Consider the following 15,680-nt stretch of genomic DNA (forward strand, 5'->3'; position numbering starts at 1 on the left):
AATCGATGACATAGTTGTCAGTTTTCCTCTCAGTCTGGGCTACAAAGCCCCAGTACTTCCTTAAAACTTGATTTTCATTATTTGTAAGAACTACGTATGTGTATTTATGTATATTCATAATAACTAAATGAAAAATTTTTCTTTTCATGTAGAAAAGAAAATTTATAGCAATACCTCTGTCAGGAAGGTACTGATTTTTAAATCTACTTTTTGTTCTGTCATTAAATAGGTAAATTTAAATTCCTTCCGTTTAGTTTGGTGGAAAGCTACTGCCTTATTAGAGGTCAAGTGGAAAAGTTCTAGAAATAATAGAATATTCACTACATTAATGTACTAACAGAGAGAAATCATGATAAATCAATAGAATCAGATAAAGTATGTGCTAAAATTCAAAACCTATTCATGATTTAAATAGCAAAAACAATAAAACAAAGTTGAAATAGAAGGGAATGTCCTTAATCTGATAAAAATCATTTTAAAAATATCTATAGCAAACATCATGCTTAATGGTGAAATGTTGTAAACTTTTCTTTTGAGAACAGGAATAAGACAAGGATGCCTGCTATCCCATTGCTTCTGCTAGCTGCTATTCACTGTTGAATTGGGGGCCTGAGACAGATGGTTAAGGCAAGAAAAAGAAGGAAAAAGCAGGAAAAAAAGTATTAATATAAGGATTGGAAGGGAGGAAATGAAGCCATCACTTGTAGACAGTATAGTAACACATATATAATTTTTTAAAGTACAGATAAATTATTAGGATTAGTGAGTTTAGTCAAGTTGTTGGATTAAGATCAAATACAAAGTTAATTAGGATAAAATGAAATTTTAAAAGATACCTTGTACAATAGCACTTAAAAATATGTAAAAGGAATAAATCTAATAAAAGATTAAGAATTTTATATAGGACATATAAAACATTATTAAGAGAAATTAAAGGAGACGTAAGTCAATGGGGGAATATATTGGATCTATTCCATATTCTACAGAGAATGCACTATTGCTCAGAATCTCGTAATTAGAGGTAGGGAATCACAGTCAATAAAGTGATTGTGTACTAGGTAGTAACATTTTATGTAGTTACCCGCTAATTCCACAGGTAACATTTTGGCTTTTTACCAGTCTTTGTTTTATAATGAACTGATTAGTATTTCTCTTACTAGGCTGTTACCATAGATAAACTGCAGGGAAGTTCTGTTACTATATCTACTGAAGATGGTTTGCTGAAAGCCAAGTATCTTTATACAGAATCATCATTTCTGTCTTCTGCTGCTGGGGATATTACATTAGGAAGTGTTCATGGTAAGCTGACAAAGGCATGATACATCTCAGACTTTCCACATAGCATAAATTTTAAGAGATGACTCTCTGTAGTTGAAAAAGGATCAGGAAACTGGCCTTTTAAATAATGAAATGCAGACTAACCATCTTTTTAAAAAAATGTAAAAATAAAATGACTCATAAAGCTAATTTAATTTTATTTGGGCAAGAGATTAAAGATTATGCTGTTATATATGGAACTAATAGTAATTCTAATTTTTAATGCATTTCTTTTTTCTTTTTTTTTTTTTTTGAGACAGAGTCTTGCTCTGTTGCCTAGGCTGGAGTGCAGTGGCATGATACTGGCTCACTGCAACCTCCACCTTTCAAGTTCAGGTGATTCTCCCACCCTAGCCTCCCGAGAAGCTGGGACTACAGGTGTGCGCCACCATGTCCAGCTACATTTTGTATTTTTAGTGGAGATGGGGTTTTGTCATGTTGCCCATGCTGGTCTCAAACTCCTGGGCTCAAGTGATCCACCCCCTTGGACTCCCAAAGTGCTGGGATTACAGGTGTGAGCCACACTGCATCCAGCCTGTGTTTTCTTACAATAGGAAACAAATAGCAAGAAATATATGCAGGAGATGAAGTAAAAGCAGTGTTAGGTAAAGATGGGTACTGAGTGATTGCTTTTATGTTAACATAAGAAAGCTGAGGGTTAAATTAATGAAACATTTGGTGGAATGTAATTATAGCAACGCTGATACTAATTTTGTTTTAAATGTTTTGTGTGCATTTGTACTGGCACCAGGTTTTCTCAGCACCCTGTTGTTTCCATTTTCTTTGATAAGTATCCTCTTGTGATTTCTAAATCCTGTCTCTGCAAGAACTATTACATAGTTAATGTTTGTATTATTGAAGGAAAATAAGAAGAGTATAATGATGAGGTAATATGGCAAAGGGCATGCGTGTGTTCAGTGTCACTCAGCCTGCTTCTTGAATTTCCACAGAGCAGATGATTCAAATCCAAGTATGTTTTCTGAAATATATACAGATAGAATTAATAATCACTAATCCAGTATAAAACATCTGCTAAATGCCTTTTGGGCCATATTCCAGGAAGTACAGATTCAGACTTTTTCCATATATGGTCCACTCATTTCACCTCTATAGTAAAGCTTGATATTGGTATCTGTATACTCTGGCAAAACCCTCAGATTTTAGTTGTGAGCAAGAGTTACAGAGTGGCATTAGAAAGCATGGTTAGTGCTAATCATGCTATGTAGCAATTTGGCAAGTAGTCTTCTAAAAAAATATTTTTAAAAAGCATACTTATATGCTTGAAATAGTTCTTGAGCCTCAATTTAATGGTTAAACCTCAAGCATTCTTACAAGGTTAAGGTAATATTTGAACCCAAAATAGTTTAAGTACATATGGAGCTGTATCCAGATGAAGCAAATGGTGTTGTTACTTATTCATTTATTTCTTTTTTATTCAGTTGTACATTAAGTAGATCTGGTCATTTGTAACTCTTCATATTTTAAAAGTGACTTTTATATAAGCATTGCATTTCTAACTATCTTAATCATAATGAAAAGTACAGTGCTTAATGTATTTAGTAGCTTTTAGTGGAGAAACAATTCCTTATCAAGTCAGACGTAGATTAACATCCCCAGGAAAAGCAGCTCTGTTCTCTGCAATGCTTTACACCATGTTAACACTAAATTCATAATGTTTCTTTCTTTGCATTCTTTTAAGTTAGATAAATTGAATTTGGTACGGTTTATCATTAATTGCCTACATGGTAGTAAAACAGGTGGTCTTTTTTGAAGCAGTCCTCAAAGTACTCTAGGTCTGTTGATTACTTAAAGTAGCTAAAATGGAAATACATTGCTAGAAAACAAAGTTAATTCCTTAGCCTTAATAAAGCCTTTTTATATTTACTGACCTTTAATATGAAATCAGATACCTTTCCTTAGTTGGTTTAAATCTAGATCCTCTTTTGGACTATTGTTTCAGGTTGAATTTCCCTGAAAGCAGACACTCTGAAATGGAAATTTGAGCACAGCAGATTTACTAGGCAGGCCTCTTGGGACCAATGCCATGTAAAGGAAGAAAGCCAGATTTCCATGGGAGAAGCTGGACTGTGATACAGTTTCAGTAACCCACACGGAGAGCTCTGAAGCTGGGATGGTCCCTCAGAGTTGTCTCAAGTGGGGTGAGAGGAGCTGGACATTTATATCCCCAATCATTAGATGCAAGCTGCCCCGGGAAGGAGTATGATTTTGGGCCGAAATGGCTCCTATTCCCTAGGTAATTCCCAAAGAGGGCTGACAGCTGAGGGCTGTCTGCCAGCAGTACTCCCAATAGCTAGGAAAATAAGCCCTCAGTTATGATGGGGGATCTGGATGAGGAATACAGCATCCACTACAGTTATATTTATTCATTCATTTGACACATTTATTGACCACCTACTGTGTGCCATATTTCCAGGCACCAAGGGTGCAAAGTTGGGCAGGAAATGAAACCTGTCGTTAAAGAACTCAGAGTAGAAGGATTAAATATACTTTCTTATTTTCTCAGTCACTACCATCGCCTTTGGGATGTGACTTCCCACCTCATTTCCAGTGGTCCATTATCACCCTGCCTCAATGCAATGAACTCTTTTAGTTGTTTCTCACAGCTTCTTTTGTAATACTAGTACAGCAATGAGAAGGAGTAGGGGAAGGGAATGTTTAATCCAATTTCAAATTATGGTTACTTTCACAGAAGTAGCTGTAGAAAAACTTCCATGATCAGCCTTGCTTTCTCCACCTAGTCCTTGACCCTCACTCTGCTTTGTTTTTTCAGCATATACAAGAGAGAAATAAGACAGGAAACCCCTCTTCATTCCACGGACACACCCCAGTGCATCGACTTTTAAAAAATCACTCTTCAGGCACATCTAAGTTTCTTGCCTTCCTCTCCTCTGTCACCTCTATTTCCATCCTTGTCCTAAGGGATTATTGCATGAACATGCGTTTGGAGTTTGTAGTTTGGGGTTTGGGATGGGAGCGGTACAGGAAAGTAGGCAGTGTTTTAGTGTCACGTCCTGGTGGGTGAAATTAGTCATGGCTGGTGAAAGTAAGTCCCAGTTTTCTAGCTCCTGGAATTTTTGTGGGAGTTATTTCTCCCAAGATCTTCCCAACCTAGAACTCTGGATATATATTTCAATGAATTCTTTGTTCTAAATGCTGATGGTTATATAACACAAATTAGGTATATATTTTGGCTATATTTAAATAAACTGGCTTGAGAATCTTAAAACTTGTTTTTACGGGAAAATATATTGCTATTTCTAAACATCTGACTTACAGAAAACAAACTGAGAATATATGCATTCTTGTCCAGGATTTATTTACTTTAGCTTCTTTTTTCTTATAAGCAAGGCTTAAACTAATTTTTTTCCAGATAGAGCAGGAAAAAAACCCCAACATATAGATGTTGTAAAAACCATGTATACACAAATATAATGCAGTAACTTTCTTTTTGGTAGATTTTAGAATTTGTGCCTACAAACTCTACTTGTAGAGTAGTGGGTGGGTGGGAGGTTGAAAGCAAACATGTATTGAGTGCCTAAATTGGCCAGCCCCTTTTACTTAATCAACGATTGGCTGTTTACAGATGAGGAAAACTAGACTTAGAAATGTCTAATTGTTTACTCTCAACTCCACAAGTTAATTAGTGGAATAGCAAGGATTTGATCCTCGTTTCTTGGCTTTCTAGGAGAGGTTTTTAAACAGTGAACTTGATTGCAACCCCAAATTCCATCATCACTTTGAGGGCTTCCTGGCTCACTCTAGAGATGTTTCCTCCAGGAAGACAGTACTATAACACAGATGCACTGCTTCAGCTATGTTCTACATTATAACTTCCTTGAGTTTCAGGACATTTATTGTGCTTTATGACCGAAAATGTAGATGTTCCATACAGTGTTTAGGCTTAGCTCCATGGTGGCATTCAGGAATTGGACTCCTTTCATAAAAGTGATGGTGCTGTCTTAAGTGTGTGGCTTCTAAGTCTTCCATGAAATGAAGCAAGAGCATGAAATTTATTTTTTGTCTGCATTTTCAATTTTTTTATATACCCTGATGACAAGGCAACATCTAACATACTAGTGCATAACATACTAGTGCCGAGTACTTAGAGCATGCCCGTTAATGAGGAAAAGAGTAATGAAAAGAGCAATATATCTTTCCTGGCCTTGTAAGTTGATTCCTATATTTAGAGAAGAAAATAATTTATCCTAAGTGTTTTTTCAAGTGAAATTTTTAAGTATAGCTAACTATATTTTATATGTAAGATTTTATATATTTTATATGTCAGATTTTATATGTAAGATTACATATTTTACATGTAAGCTAACTATATTTTATATGTAAGAAACTGAGTAAGCTAATTGACTAGTCATATTTCCTATTTGTACATCTGGTTGAATCACATCTATTAAGTGTGTATGCCTTCTACAGAATAAACCAGTTTATTCATTGACTTATTAAATATTCACTTTCTGGCGATGGGAATCTAGTGGGAGAATAGGTCCTTGGATAGCTTGTGTTTAGATGTAAAATTTTATGACAGTTTACTATCTTGATTTCCTTCTAAATCAAAAATTAAATTTGGTTTTATATGAATAATATTTTATTAAATTCTGATACTTGAATATTGATACTTTTTAAAGAATACTATGCATGTATAATACATGCATGTACTTATATGTACTCTACAAAATACATTTTTAAATATAAATATGGTATCCTGACTCTATTGGAGACAATGAAAAACTTCGTTGAAATGGTTTGCTAGGATTGGTTTTATTTATAACCTATAATTTAAACAAATTGATTTGATTAAGATATAAGAGTGTTCATGTTACTTGTTTTCATGCATTTTAAAAACCTATGTTATGATTTGGAATAGTGATTAATGAATAAAACTCTGTTTTAAATATTTAGATTTTCTATGTAACTTAGGCTCTATTTTAAGTTCTTTGGAAACATATCTTGCTAGATAAATTGCTGAGTATTAGTTCTCTCATTTTCTCTGCACTTCAAAAGTCCTTTGTTCTTCAAAGATTTGGCATACATGCATAAACTTTTCCTTTAGTAACTACTTTTTTATTTTTGAAATTTTCAAGAAGTACAATTTATATGAACTGTACAAAACACAGGTGATAACTTTTGATAGCACTCAAAATTTCAGAAGAAATGTCCCAATCTGCTTTAAGAAGGACTTGTAGTCACTGATAAACTTATAAATCTGCTTTGTAAACTTAGAGAGTCAGAAATAATATACAATTTTAAAACACGGAAGCTTTTATTGGATTAAATAGATGTTTTCATGATGTTCATGAAAATACTTTATTGAAATTCTAGTATTTATTCCTAGCCTAGGTCATTATGAAGTTTTAATTTAATTATCATTTTGATACTTAATTTCAAATCTGGACACATACAACTTTTTTTTTTTTTTGAGAGAAGTCTCACTCTTGTCCCCTAGGCTTGAGTGCAATAGCTCAATCTCGGCTCACTACAACCTGCGCCACCCAGGTTCAAACAATTCTCCTGCCTCTGCCTCCCAAGTAGCTGGGATTAAGGTGCCTGCCACCACACCCAGCTAATTTTTGTATTTTTAAATAGAGACAGGGTTTCACCATGTTGGCCAGGCTGGTCTCGAACTCCTGACCTCAGGTGATCTGCCCGCCTCAGCCTCCCAAAGTGCTGGGATTACAGATCTGAGCCACCGCGCCTGGCCACAACTTTTTTATATGAAATACTAGAAAGGAATTACAGCTTTTTTGTGTGTGGTGCAAACCATGTAGGTTTTTCAGGGTTTAGACCTCTGACCCAAAATATTGATATTTCCTACAGTGTCTGTCCTAAGTGCAGCTCCTTAGAGACATTCAGAGACTTGACTTTTCCTGTAAACGTGATGCTACCATCCTGTTTGTGACTTCGAAGTCTTCCTTAAAGAATGAGAAAGCCTAGAGGATCATGGAAGAAGTTTCAGAAACCAGGCCTAGAAGTGCATATATTACTTCTGCCCATAGATCTTTGGACAGAATATTTTAAAATGGCTTTATCTAACTGCAAAGGCTGAGATACGTAGTTTAGCAGTACTCTTAGGGAAGAAGAGAGGCACACAAATACTAATGGGCACTGGCAGTCTCTATCATATATTTATAATTGCTCTTTCACAAATGTCTATATATTCCTTCTCTTTTCACCTCTGTGATAATTGGTATTCTCCAGGATTTCATCCTTGTCCTATTGTTCTTTCTCTACATATTTTCCTTGGGCATCTTGTATACTTTTGAGTCTGAACTACCCTTACAAGGGTGTTTCAAATCTGATTATTCAAATCTATGTCTCTAGCCCCGACTAATTTATACCTCCATCTGGCAGGTAGACATAGCCATTTGGATCAACATTTCTAGCTTTTTCTCCTTCTTTCCCAGTCAGTGAACGTCATCTGTAATGTGTCCTCTTTCCTTATTTTCATTTGCTGTTTCTGATCTTGCCATCTTCCCAATTCCCATGCTATAAACCTGGCAGTGGTCTTAACTTCCTGTTTCTTTCTCATCTCCTACATCTAATCAACTACCAAGTTTAGGCACGTTTCATCTCCTAAATAGTTCTTCAGTCTATCTCACCTTTTTCCTGCTAATTTCTACACTTCTGTTTTAGACCCTTGTGACCTCTTGCCTTGATATTAGCAATAACTTTGCCTCCAGCTTTGCCTTCTTCAGATTCCATTTCTCCTCACTGCAGCTAAAGTAGTTTATTAGTGATGCACATTGAACATGTCATTCTCTTACTCAGACCGTTTTCTACTGCCTTAGTGACGTGCCCAACTACCCTTTTCCCTCTTCTTTGTCCCCTCCATGCTTTGTCTCCAGAGTTACAGTCTTTTTTCCTATACACATTTTTACCTGTTTTATAACTCTGAGTTCTTGATCAGAGCCTTTGATCATACTGATCACACTGTTTATATTCTGCCTGAAATGCTTTTCCTAGCTTTTTAAAAATCTTCTTGACTTTTTAAATCTTTCAGTCCTCAGCTAAAGCATCTTGCCTTATCTCTGGTTTTCTACAAATCCTTGCCTAATCATAAACTCCTCAAGAGCAACGATTATGTTTTATTCATCTCTATATTCTTAACATTTAGCACTGTGGCTTGCAAATACAAGTGTCTGCCTTTCCACCTCCCCACCCCTACCCACCAAAAAACACAAAATGACTTAATCTCTAAGGAGACTTGATTACTCTGTTTGGATTATAAGAGTTATATGTGCTTTAACCATAATCACATTTCTTTTGGTGAAGAAAAATAAACCAATGTTTATCTTTAAATTGATTACATATTTTTTTCCTCTGACCATGCTAGAATGAAAGGTTACAAGCTAAGAAAAACTATCTATTCTCTCAAATACTGGGATTTGTGGAAAAGTTATATAACTTGAGAGTAGGGTAAGCACACATAGTTATTACAGACCATCTGGTGTCTGCTTTATTGGAAAGAAACTTTTACTAAGATTTACTCCTCTCAAATAATTAATTTATTATTTTCAGTGATATGAAGTAGGTGAAACCAAAATATAGAAAATTTTGCTAATAATGCCCATTTTGTTGCTTTGTATACTTTTAAATATAATACTTTATTCCACTATGCATTTGAGGCAAGGCATCCATTTTGTGTTTTCTAATGACTTTAGAATATTTCTGTTTAAGGTAGAGATTTTCTAAATATTTTGATATGAGTTGAAAATAAGTTTTTGTTTACTGTTTTATTTAGAATTGACAAAAATATTTTGAAGTGTATAACTATATAGTATATGACTATACAGTATTTGAAATGATTCCTTAATTCCTTGGGTTTTTGTTGTTGTTGCTCCATTATGCTTTTAGTATACAGTAGGACTCTAACATTCATGAAGAATGTTATCTGAGACTCTATAGGTCCCACTATAATCAACTAACCCTCATTTCGTATCGATCTAAAACTTCTATTTTCTGGTTCAAAGAATCATTATTTTCTCAAGACCTCCTCACTTTTGTGACAAGCACTAATGATTGGCCTTTTAAAAAAGACCATACTTTTATTTAAAAAAATAGTAAATTTTTACTGCATTATTAAAGACTCTAGTGTAAAACAGTAAAGCTCCATTGCCTTGATGAGTGGGTGACTGGATTCACTAGCTAAATGACTGTAAAACTTTATCATAGTTCTTTATTAATAAAGTTACAAATATCAGGGACCTGTCTGCTTCATCTTTTATTGTTCAGGAGTTAGAGCAGTGTCTTAGTCTGTTTTCTGTTGCTATAACAGAATACCTGAGACTGAGTGATTTTTAAAGTTTATATATTACAGTTCTGGAGGCTGAGAAGTCTGAGGTCTAGGAGCTGCATCTAGTGAGAGCCTTCTTGCTGATAGGGGCTCTGCAGAGTCATGAAATGGCTCAGGCTTCACATGGAGAGAGGCTGCATGAGAGACACCCACACTGGCTCTTATAACAGACCCACTCTTGTGATAGCTAACCTACTCCCTCCATGACCCATTAATCCATTGATTCATGAATGGGTTAATTCATTCATGAGGGCAGAGCCCTTATGACTCAATTAACTTCCAAAGGTCCCACCTCACAGTATTGATGCATTGGGGACCAAGTTTCCAACACATGAACTTTTGGGGGAACATTCAAACCACAACAAGCAGTAAAGAGAATGCTGAGTATGGAAACACCCACTGTCTCACACTAGGGGAATCTCCTTAAAGCATGGTTTTCTTATATTTTTATCCATCTTGAAATTGTTCACTGACATTTTTGGTGTAGGATAGTCAGTAGACTTAGCACTCTGTGGTTCTACCACACGTTGCTCTTTGCCTACTTTTCCAAACTTTTTATTTGTTCACAAAATAATTGTGTTTACTATGTACTATGCACTGTGCTAAGTTTCCAGATATGAAGCTAAATAAGAAAGATGTGATTCCTGTCCTCATAGACTTGCCTCATTGCTCCAGCCTATCTGATCTGCATTATTTAAACATAGTATGTATAGCTCTGCTTTTTTACATTTGCTTATATGATTTATTTTCCCAGGAAATGTTTTTTTTCTCAGCATATTAACATTTTACTCACATTTCAAATTTCAGCTCAAGTGATACCTTCTATATGACTAAACCTCCCTGTCCAAGCTAGGTCATTTTAGTCTCTTTCCTGTAAGTGCTGTGGCACCTGAGTCATGCTGTCCACTTAGGATATTAAAATTATTAATATATACTGATTTTTAACTTTTCATGTGTGCATCTTTCCAGATATTCTATGAGGTTTTGGATAGCCACTGTGTCCTCTGGCCCTCCAATGATTCATGTCCTTCCTACATGCAAAATATACTCTCTTCCTCCCAAGGTTCCCAAAAGTATCATCCCATCATGCATCAGCTGAAAGACCAGAATCTCTGCATCAAAATCAGCTCCAGGTGAAAATGAAGCTCCTCAGGTGCGAATCTGAAGACTGATGAACTAAAGAGACAAATTGTCTACCCACCCCCTAAACATACACACACACACACACACACACACACACACACACACACACACATCACCTACACACCAAACAGAGTGGACAGGCATTGGATAATGACTGTGGACTTTCTTGTTGAAATGGGAGGCACAAAGGAGTCACTGATCCATAGTGATTTTTTCAGGTGGGCAAATGTTAGAGGTTCTTTTATTAGATCTCAAGGCCTGGGAATAATTCTTCATGGTTCTAGGTTTCGACCACTGAGCTCTTGGTTCCACCCTCTAAGTCATTCATCCTTTTTTATGAAATGTAGCACATCTTTACAGTTGAGTAGTTTTCTCAGTCTGCTTCCTGCTAGTAGAATTCTGAGGGTCCAGTGGTCTCATTTCACTTTGTACTGTCACTGTCCCCTTCAGTCCAAGTTGGCAATATTTACTGATATAATTGTCTCAAAAACTTTGTCAGTCTTCTGTGAATCTCACTGGCTTTCATTCCATTGGACAAAAGCCACATCCAAAAATCTTTTCAAAATATGGGTTTCTGCAGCAATATTGAGGTTAATGCCCTCCAGCTTTCTAGGTCTATTTGATTGAGAGGATCTGTGAGGTCTTAATCTTTTTAAATTTTTTTTTTTTTTGGTGTAACTGATTAATACCATGAGGTACCACCATCTTTCTGGGGTCTTAACAAAAGGTTTTAGAGTCACCCCTTCAGATTCATTTATAGGCCATGTTCAAGCAAGTGGGATCTAATTAAATGAAAAAGCTTCTGCACTGCAAAATAAATTATCGACAGAGTAAATGGACAACCTACAGAATGGGAGAAAATATTTGCAAACTCTGCATCTGACAAAGGTTTAATATCCTTTGTTCCTTTGAATCTTCAAGGAAGTTAAATCAATAAGCAAAAAACTAATAACCCTATTAAAAATGAGCAAAAAACAGGAACAGATACTTCTCAAGAGAAGACATACAAGAAACCAACAAACATGAAAATCTGCTCCAAATCACTAGTCATCAGAGAAATGCAAATCAATACCACAATGAGATATCATCTCACACCAGTCAGAATAGCTATTATTAAAAATAAGTCAAAAAACAACAGACACTGGCGAGGCTGTGGAGAAAGGGGAAAACTCATACACTGTTGGTGGGAATGTAAATTAGTTCAGCCACTGTGCAAAGCAGTTTGAAGATTTCTCAAAGAACTTAAAACAGAACTACCATTCAACCCAGCAATCCCATTATTGGATATATATCCAAAAGAAAATAAATCATTCTTCCAAAAAGACACATGCACTCAACATGTTCACTGCAGCTCTATTCACAATAGCAAAGACATGTAATCAACCTATGTGCCCATCAGTGGTAGACTGGATAAAGAAAATGGGGTACATATACACCATGGAATATTATGTGGCCATAAAGAAGAATGAAATTATATCCTTTGCAGCAGCATGGATGCAGTTGGAGGCCATTATCCTAAGTGAATTAACACAGGAATAGAAAACCAAATACCACAAGATCTTACTTATAAGTGGGGGGTAAATATTGGATAATCATGGACATAAGGATGGCAACAATAGAAACTGGAGTCTACTAGATGGGGGATGGAGGGATGGGGCAAGGGTTGAAAATCTATTGGGTACTATGCTTAGTACGTGGGTGATGGGACCATTTGTACCCCAGACTTCAGCATCACACAATATACCCAGGTAAAAAACATGTATGTGTATCCCCGAATCTAAAATATGAAAAAAAAAATAGTAATCCTATAAGCTTCAGTACACAAACCAAGTTTTTATTCATACACAAATATACTCCTTGTTCATATACTCACAGGAAATATGATGGTATATTAGACCTTTAGATGGATTTTTGCAATCAGGTGCATCTGGCTGTTGAGTAAATGAATCCAGTGCCTTTTTTGCTTTTTCCCAGATACTGATATAAGTCGGTATTCATAAGGTATGTGAAATGAGATAAAATGAATTTACTGAAGATTAATTCTGAAGCCAAAGTTATTCCTTTACTTTTTAGTGTAGTTTTGGAATTATTTTAGAAGAGATAACATTATTGCTTATATTTTCAGTAGAATAAATATGAGTTCCTGATTTTAGGAATACTTATACATACAAACACACATATGAAGAATAATCCTACTACTTTTGGTATTAGGGGAAAGGGGCTGGGAAGAATGGTTGCAATATTCCATACCTATCATGGGAAACATATTTTCACTAAGACGGAAACCTTTGAAGCTTCTTTTCTGTTTTGTTAGTCATACCTCCATGTATTCATTATTTGTATCTCAAACCACTTTAATTCTTGGCCCAGAAACTACTTTAATAGACATGGCAAGTGGCCTGAAAAATAAACGTAATTCTTTTTTTCCATACCATATTTTAGTGTTACTTGGTTGAAAACTTGGCTTTGTGTGATCTGATAAATACATTGATATTTAGGTTGAAAATGTATAGTGATTATGTTTCAGTAATTTTTTTTCACTTATGGGTTTTAGAAGTATTGTTTTTCCTCTGTGCCAGTAGGTATGGTGATTTGTAATTATGCTATAAAAGCTTAAGGTTTGGTAGTAGAGAAAGAAGGTTTGCAGAGGTACCTAAGGCTAGTTATTTCAGAACTACAGCTAAATCTTTGACTGGATTTGTGATATTGGGAAAAATTGCCCACAAAAATAACATTGTAGATATTCATCCATGTTTTAGCATTGCTATGTATCACAGTTCCTTTCTAGATTGTCTCTAGTACATGAAAGTATCTTTTTCTTTTTTTGCAGGTAATATAACATTACAAAGCAAGATGGGTAACATCACAGTAGGTACGTGCTAAGCTACTAGTTCATGTACTTTGCCCACTTTTAAAAATAGGTATATTTGTGATGACTTTATTAGAATAAATGAAGTCTACAGTTTAACTGATGAACTTGACAGGCTCACAAGTCAAATATAGGCAGAACTAATGTACTAATTATGTCCACTCGAAAAAAATTGCCTGAGCTAGTATTAAGAAATGTCTTATATTTCTTGCTAAACTTCTCTGAAAAAAAAGAAAGATCTTATAAATTTCTTGAATTCTTCAAATATCTAAATTAAGTCTTTGAAAGAAAGATATAAATAATGTCACTGTTTATTGGTCTCCAAATGTGTTAACATTTGAAGACAACCTTGTGAATACCAATAACTAGTTAGTCAACATATATTTACTGAGTATCTGCCATGTATTAAGAATTCTTTTAGGTACTAGGGAACATGTTGGTCAACAGGACATAGTTTTTGTGTTCAGAGACCTCACTTCTCTGAGCCCTGGGAAGAAAGACAACAAGCATATAAATAACAAAAGGTAATTTTAGTTTGTGGTAAGTACAATGAAGAAATAAGAAAGGGTAACTGAATAGAGATTGGGGAAAAGAAAGCTACATCAGTTAGGCAATTGGGGGTGGTCTGGAGAGGGTACATTTAAACTAAAGCCAGACTAATGACAAAGAGTTATGTAAAATTCTGGATACAGGGCTCCCGAGATAGAGGAACAGCAAGTGCAGGCCTTGAAAATGGAAGTTTATTATTTTCAGGGGATAGAAAAGTGGTGGCTGGCTTATGGGGAAAGTGGTAGGATATGAGGTAAGTAAGACTAGATCTTAGGACCTTGGAGACAGGGCAAGAGTTCAGACTTTATTCCAACTATAACAGGATGTTAGGGAAGTGATATATAATTTATATTTTAAAAGAACAACCTAGCTGTTATTTCATAATGTACCAGAAGGGTTCAGAAGTGAAAGCAGGCTATTAGAAGGCTTAATTTGTTCATTCTACTGTTGATGGACACCTGGGCTATTTCTAATTTTTTGGCAACTGTAAATAAAGCTGCTATGAATATACTAATGTAAGTCATTTTAGGGATTTATATATTTTTTTCCTCTTGGGTAAATACTTAGGTGTGGAATTGCTGAGTTGACTAGGTAGGTTCTGTGTTTAACTTTATGATAAACTACCAGACCTTTTTCCCAAAGTTCCACTTTATACTCTCATCAACAATGTATGAGAATTTGAGTTGCTCCACATCCTCATCAACATTTATTATTGTCAGTTAAAAAAATTTTTTATATCACCATTTGTTGAAAAAACTTCCTTTCTCTGATGGATTACTTTAGTATCCTTGTCTAAAATCAAATGACCATATAAGTGTGGCTCAATGTCTGATCTCTTGCTCCTAATTCATTGATTTGTTTGTTGAGCCGTATACCAGTGCCACAATATCATGATTACTGTAACATTGGTAAGTCTGTAAATCAGGTATTGAAGTCTTCCAAATTTGTTCCTTTTAAAGATTGCTTTGGATATAATAGGTCCTTTGATTTTCCAGTCAATTTCTACCAAAAAGTACAGTTGTGATTATGTTTGGGATTGCACTGAATCACATTGAATCTTCCAATTAATGAACATGGTAGGTAGCTATTTCTATTTATTTAGATCTTCCTTAATTTTTCTCAGCATTGCTTTGTAATTTTCAACGTAGAAGTCTGGCACTTAGTTAAATTCATTTGTGTTTTTAACACTGTTATAAATGAGACAGGTTTTAAGACTTTGCTTCTAATTGTCTACTGCTGATATATGTAAATACAAATGTTTTTTGTTTTTTTTTTTTTTTTTTTTTTGAGACGGGAATGTCACTCTGTCTCCCAGGCTGAAGTGCAGTGGCGGGATCTCGGCTCACTGCAAGCTCCGCCTCCCGGGTTCATGCCATTCTCCTGCCTCAGCCTCTCCAGTAGCTGGGACTACAGGCGCCCGCCACTACACCCGACTAATTTTTTTTTTTTGTATTTTTAGTAGAGACAGGGTTTCAC

The 15,680-nt window shown here is 35.3% G+C and overlaps 1 protein-coding gene across 5 annotated transcripts in view; it reads left to right on the forward strand.

Moving 5' to 3' along the window:
- Positions 1-15,680, forward strand: part of FAM185A (family with sequence similarity 185 member A) — a 65,672-nt gene that overhangs the window by 12,332 nt on the left and 37,660 nt on the right. For 3 of the 5 annotated variants that reach the window (XM_028846143.2, XM_001084177.5, XM_077997137.1), the window contains exons 4-5: positions 1,161-1,299; positions 13,617-13,658. In XM_028846143.2, the coding sequence (XP_028701976.1) occupies positions 1,161-1,299; positions 13,617-13,658 (181 nt within the window). The remainder of the gene's footprint in view (positions 1-1,160; positions 1,300-13,616; positions 13,659-15,680) is intronic. The other 2 variants (XM_015134567.3, XM_077997138.1) reach the window with 1 other exon arrangement.

Source organism: Macaca mulatta, chromosome 3 (genome assembly GCF_049350105.2).
Source record: "Macaca mulatta isolate MMU2019108-1 chromosome 3, T2T-MMU8v2.0, whole genome shotgun sequence".
NCBI lineage: Eukaryota > Metazoa > Chordata > Mammalia > Primates > Cercopithecidae > Macaca > Macaca mulatta.